Source organism: Triticum dicoccoides, chromosome 7A, assembly GCF_002162155.2.
Source record: "Triticum dicoccoides isolate Atlit2015 ecotype Zavitan chromosome 7A, WEW_v2.0, whole genome shotgun sequence".
Lineage (NCBI taxonomy): Eukaryota > Viridiplantae > Streptophyta > Magnoliopsida > Poales > Poaceae > Triticum > Triticum dicoccoides.
Window position 1 is genome coordinate 268,063,569 of NC_041392.1, and position 6,797 is coordinate 268,070,365.

At 42.9% G+C, this 6,797-nt stretch overlaps 1 protein-coding gene across 1 annotated transcript in view; it reads right to left on the reverse strand.

Moving 5' to 3' along the window:
- Positions 1–2,501, reverse strand: part of LOC119328699 (multiple organellar RNA editing factor 8, chloroplastic/mitochondrial-like) — a 4,029-nt gene extending 1,528 nt beyond the window's left edge. Inside the window, exons 1-3 of the mRNA XM_037601673.1 lie at positions 2,043–2,501; positions 502–599; positions 337–402 (exon numbers count right to left, since the gene is read on the reverse strand). Coding sequence (XP_037457570.1) covers positions 337–402; positions 502–599; positions 2,043–2,410 — 532 coding nt within the window. The 5' untranslated portion in view covers positions 2,411–2,501. The remainder of the gene's footprint in view (positions 1–336; positions 403–501; positions 600–2,042) is intronic.
- Positions 2,502–6,797: the final 4,296 nt, after the last annotated feature.

Consider the following 6,797-nt stretch of genomic DNA (forward strand, 5'->3'; position numbering starts at 1 on the left):
AGAACAATTGTATTCATATCCCTAATAAACACATACAGACATCATAAATAAAAGCAGATAAAGGATGGTCATGTAACTGTAAAAGTACATCTCATGACACAGCAAAGTTCAGATTACGGTAATCCATCTTATAACCAACATACAGTCTGTTAACATCAGCTCCAGATCTGATATCTAACCCTAAATCTTGTTTTGATCATTCGGATCAATGACCAGTGTTAAGTTCAAGTAGACTGCTTAATTTTGAAGTACCATGCTAACTATACTGAGCTCAGAAGAGAAGGCAACAAACCACACAATAGTAATCAGAAGGTCAGCATGATCTTATATAATTACCTCCATAGTCCTTATTTCTGACATCAAGGTATGAATCAGGGAGAACCCAGCGGACTTTGGGCAGCTCTGTGAATGATAGAGGTGTAAGATTCAAGAAAGAATGTTTCTAATTGAGTGCATTATGCACTGGAACGTCCTCAAGATCACTTCATAAAGCATTAATACCTTTAAGTTTATATGAGAGTTCTTCAGATACAAGGGCACCAAAAGCAAAATAATGACGCGTTGACACCGAGTATATCTTCTGCCTAGCTTCTTGCTCACTGGAACATTAAAAGAAGTTAATATGTGCCACAGTACATAGATTAGAATGATAAGAAAAATGGGGGGCAACCAACATTACATACCCGGAAACCAAAATGTGCATAAGGCTAACATGAAAACTGAAATAAATTTTAGATAAAGGTAACACGACCCGTATTTCGAAATATAACCAAAATCAAGCCAAATAACAAAGCATGGGTGTTGCACTACGTGACTATGTAGATCGACAGATTCATGTCTTCATCAAATAAGACAAGATTACCAACGCCTTGAAAGATCCCAAATAACACATCACACTAGAGCAATAAGGGCAGTAACAGACCATGCTCCCAACATTACTTTTGCCATAATAGGAAGTGCCTGCCCAGCAGACAATAGACACAGAAACAAAGCACTCTACATTTACATAAGAAAAAGCATGGATACGGTAGATTCAGCCGATTGGCCGTCCTACTACGGCGGGACACAGTGACATGGCGGGATAAGCCGGGATCAGCAGTACCCCCTCATTTATGAATTAAAAAAACCAAGGACATTGGTTGGGGTACGTGCATATGCTGGGGACACGGGAGGCCCAATAACAGCCTCGGCCCGAATACAAATCCTATTTGTCAGGCTCCCACATATGCTCTCCACAAAAAGGAACGAGCTCCTCCTGGCTCTAGCGAACACAGCGCCGCCGGCCGCTGCCACCTGGACTCGGCCGACGCTGTTTGCCACGTGCAGCAGCCTCTCTTCCCAATGACAATCACGCTCAAGCAGGTAACCCTGACTCCCCAGGCCCAGCAGCCTCTCCTCAACCTCTTCATCTCTTTGTGACTCTTGCTGTTGAGCTGCTGCTGCTTGCTTCCCTGTGTGGTCATGCCATCGCTGCTTGCCTGCTTGCGTTTTTTATTAGCTGCATGATGCTGTACTCTGATTGAATGCCGGTGCTGCTTTTGGGTGTTGATTGTTGCCTGCTGTTAGGGGGCATGGCATCTGGGAGTGCCACCGCTGGTAGCCAATCATCCATGGGTGAGACTGAAGGACAACCTGATGTTAAGATCCTGCTAGTTCACTAATATCTCATCTCGTTTTCTCATTAATTATTTATTTTAACTCTATACTACATGTCATGTTTTAATTTTTTATATATTACTGGCAGTATTCCCAAATAGTTGTTTTTGGAATGCCGAATCCTGTGTCCCCGTATGGGCATCACTGTGTCTGTGATTCTTAGCTCACACCAGACATAACAAACTAACAATGTAATCAAATTTGATTCAACCAAGCAAAAACCGTTAGTGTCGTATTACTGATTTTAAAATTTTCCCCTGAACTAAACATTAGTGAGACATAAAATGCAGGACATCTACACAACAAGAGCGCGCATCCCATCAATAAAGCTCCATCAACCGTCTAACACAACAAGATGAAGATGCGAGAAATGGTTACAGCAATACCTTCCGACGACCTGGGCGAGGGTCTTGATGTAGCTATCGATGATCTCGTCGCGTGTGATATCAGGATTAGCAGCGTCGCCCGCGGGCGGCTCAATGACTACCAGCCAGTGTTCGAAGTCGCAACCATCGAGGAGGATAGTCTCCTTGGGCGGCCGGTTGCTCCAGTTGGGCGAGGAGTCCCGCAGCGACGACGTCGCCGGCTGTGTGGCGAAGCACCGCACCGCCCCGCGCGCCGCCGCCTGGACGGGCGAGGTCGCCGCCGGGAGGAGGCTGGCGGCGGCGGCGAGAGGGCGGAGGAGGAAGCGAGAGGTCGCAGCGGGGAGCGGCGATAGACGGGAGAGGAGGACGGCGCGCGATGCCATCGCCATGGGGGTAAAAACCCTAGGAGATGGATAGGGGATGAGGACGAGACGGAAGAGAGAGAGACGAGAGGAGATAAGGGTTTAGTCTCGCAACGCGCCGGGCGCTAAAAGTATACAGCGCCCGGTTAGCCAGCTTTTGCGCGCAGCGCGCTGGCTCCAGCAGCGGCCGTCGCAAATTAAAGCGTGTCCACGCCGCTCTAGCAGGTACGCTATATTTCAGTTTTTTTTACTACATATTTGGTTTCGTAGATAGTTCTCATATTACATATTTAATTTCGTAGATCATTCTCCTATTACTACTCGTCCGACTCGGACTCTGTCTCAGTGATGTCCTCCTCCGACGTCAGAGCGTAGGCGTTAAGGAACCGCTCGTCGTCGGAGTTCCAGAAGGACGTATCTCCTAGCGCTTGGTTGTATTTAGCGACCGCCTTCCGCGTTCGCTTGTCCTCGCGATAGTCGGGTCGCTTCTCTCTCCTCTTCGCTCTCCTCTGGACGAAGAACTGTTTCTTATTGGTGTCTTCCGGAAAGCGATGACTCCACAGCACCATGGCTTGCTCGTCCATCTCGGCCAGCCTGAGACGATGCTCCCGCTTCCGATGTTTGCGATGATCCTCGTCAGTGAGAAGTCGCGGGAAAGGCGCCAACTCCTGTGCGCGCTTCCGCGTCGCCACGTCGGCGAAGTTCATGTCCTGACGGGACCGCAGGAGGCGCCACGCCGCAGCGTCGTACGCGCGGGCGCCCTCCTGGGCGGTGTCGAAAGTTCCGAGACGGAGCCGCATGCCGCCGCCCGACCGAATCTCAGCGGAGTAGGTGCCGGACGGACGCATGCGGACGCCGCGGTAGCCCGTACCTTCCCGGCGCCGAGGCGGCATCGTGGCGCAGTGGTGGCGTGTCGGCGGTAGAGCGCGGCAGGGGGCTATGGAGAGACGGAGAGAGCGGCAAAGGGCGATGGAGAGAGCGGCGGAGGCGCTGCAATTTATAGGAGCGCCGGACGCGGCGCGCCAAATGTAGCGCACGAGGGGCCGCCTTTTCCCGCACGCGCAATCGTTTTCCGCGCGCGCTAGTTTCACGCCACCGCTGGAGCGCGCATAAACGTCCCACGTGCGCTATAAAGCCAATTTATCGCGCGCACGCGTTTTTTGACGCGGCTGTTGGAGATGCTTTTAAGCCGGTGATGTACTGGTGTTACAGAGGAAATGGTTCTGGTTTCGTGAGCCGAATAATCTGGAGAGTGAGATCCAAGCCTTGATACGGCCATATGGGCTTGGGCCTGGGCATGTGCGCTATTTTGTCGAAATCTGTGTGTTTACTTTTTAGAAAAATTAAAAATCTGACGTTACTCAAAAAATGGAAAAACCAAAATTCTGATGTTTTCTTAAAAGAAACTAAAAATCTGACACTTGCCTTAAAAAATCTGACGTCGGATGTTTAGTCATGGCACATTTGTTTTTATGGAAATTTATATTGAAAAGATGATGGAAAATTATATTGACAAGCATGGCAATTTTCTAATAAAAGATAATTTGAGACAGATTTACCTTGCTCTTCAACTAAATTTGTCATACTCGGAGAATATAATTTGTGGTAAATACGTTTGATTTGCCATGGTTAAAAATTTGACATTAGATTTGCGCAAATGTTAACGCCCACACGTGTGGCACCAAACAACATGGCCCAAACGCCTTCATTATCATTTATTTTACCACGTCAAAACAGATGACATCAGCGGGAATATTTTTTGTTTTCGGCTTAAAAATGTTTTATCTTCTAATTAAAAATCCAATTAAAAAATCCATTTTCACCATTAAATTCATCTCGACGAGATCTTCAAAACTAGATTCCATGTTTATATGTTTCGACGAAAAAATAATTTGCTCAAAAGTTGCCATGATGTTTACACCGGAGTTGCCATAGTGTTTACACTAAAGTTGCCATGTGGCAATTTTAGTTTATAGAACATGGAAATTTTAGTATTTTGACCATGACAATTCCAGTATTTTGACCATGAAAATTATTTTTTGTATGAACCATGACAATTTTAAGTGTGTGTATCATGGCAATTTTAGTTTATGGTTCATGACAAATCTAGTTTCTTAATTCTCTGTTTTATAATACGTAAAATATTATTTTTAAATGTAGAAGAAAATAACTGAAATATATCATGGCAACTTCAGTGTAAACATCATGACAATTCATGTGCAATAGACATGACAATTTTTAACCCAAAAAAAAACATCAAAACATATTGATATGAGATCTAGTTTCGAAGATCTCGTCGCGGCGAATTTAATGGTGAAAAATGATCTTCAATCGGATTATTCACTTAAGAGATAAAACAGTTTAAAAACTGAAAGTAAAAAAATTCTCACATGCATGCATGCGGGAACGTGATGCAGTTTGTGTGTTATAAGGCGTGTGGGCGGATGTCGCTCCCATCATATGTGTGGGCGTTATCAGTGTCCTAGATTTGTAGTGGAGTTCTTTTCTTTTTCATAGATTCTTTTATTCAAAATGTTTTATCTCTGAAACCATGCGTCCAAATCCTAAATAGTTTTCGCCGTTGGATTTCTCACATCAAGATCTTCGAAACTAAATCCCGCGTTAATAGATTTCGATAAACTTTTTTTCAAAAAAAATCTTAAAATCGAAAACCAAAAATCGAGAAAAACAAAATCCGGTAAAGAAGGGAAGGTGGAAAAAAATGGCAACCAAAAAAAGAATAACGAAGGAAAAAGCTAGAGCCCAGGTTATATTTTTTCATTTTTCCTTCTTTTCGAAAAGCACAAATCCCCCCCCCCCCAAACCCAAAAGGCACATATGTGATTTCATGAAAAGCAAATATGTGATTTTCATAAAAGCGTAGATTAGTTCCTTTTCTGAGAAGCACACTGTGATTTTCTATGTGCTTCTCACAAAAGCAAATATATGTTTCTTGCCGAAGACATTTTTTTAGAAGCAAATATGTGTTCTCTCAAGGCACATTTTTTTTCCTTTCCAAGAAACATAATTGTGCTTCTCATGAAAGCACAATCTTTTCTTCTTTCTCGTGGAAGCAAATGTATGCTTCCCCTAGAAGCATGCCTATCATTCGCAAAAATGAAGAAGGGAAAATCAGGCAAAAACGAAAAGTCGAAAAACTGAATAAAACTTCTAAAACACGAAAAACACGAAAGCACGTACAGAAAGTTTAAAAAGAAAATCGAAATTCAGAAAGAGCGTCAGTAGGTGACACGTGGCAGCGAATGGGCGCGCTTGCATATCAAGAAACTGAGGGTAACCCTTGCACAGTTGCCCCCGGTTCCTCTTTTGAAAACTACTCCCTTCGTCCGGAAATACTTGTCGAAGAAATGGATGAATTTAGATGTACTTTTGCTGTAGATACATCCAATTTTATCCATCTATCCGACAAGTATTTCGGGACGGAGGGAGTATATGTGTGTTGCCTCAAGTATTAGTAGGGGCTTCGCACAGGGCCGCCCTGGACTGGGAGCCCCCATTTTCCAATTTTTCCTTTTTTTTCATTTCTGTTCCCTTTTCTCGTTTTATTTTTCTTTCATGCTTATTTTATATTTTCCTATTTCTTTCTATTTTCCTGTTTACTTTCTTTACAACAAATCAAAAGTTTCAAAATCTGTTCAGAATTTTCGAAAAATTGTTCCCCGTTAGAAAACAATTGTTTGTAAATTTAATTTATTATCTTGTCCTGAAAATTATTCAAAATTCACAAAATGTTTCCATTTTATGAGAAAATGTCTGTATTTTAAAATCGTCCAAGAATTTCATAAAATGTTTGTATTTATAAAAAATCTTCAAAATTTAAAATATATCCGTGTTTTATAAATATGTTCAAATATTAAAAACATAGTCACGTTTGAAAAAATGTTTGCTACAGTACTCTCAGTTTTAGATAATTGTTCATATTTCCAAAAACAATGTTTGAAATGTTCACGTTTCGAAAATGTTCATAGTTCAAAAATGTGTTTTTTAACAATATTTTTCTATAAATGTTTGATTTTGATTTTTTTGTCACAACTTTGTAAAATATTCATGTTCTAAAAAATGTTAACTTTTTCCGAAAAAAATGTTTCGCAGCTGTTTCAGGATTTGGCTCTGCTGTTAGCTTATTTTCATATGTCGCACCGCCTAAGTAGACACCTGCGCTCGTTAGCTCTAGTGACTAGCATCTCGCGGTATCAAGTTAGAGCATCCGGGTTCAATCCTCGCGCCGCACTTTATCTTTTAGTTGAGCGCTACGATTTAGCTGTCAACAGTCGCTAGCTTGACTGGTTATGATCTTTGTTGTCGAAGGCGAGGTCAGAGGTTCCACTGCACAACCATCCATTTTTTTCTAATGGTCGGTTCTTGAGCGAAGGCTCAAGCATTTGCCCCCCCC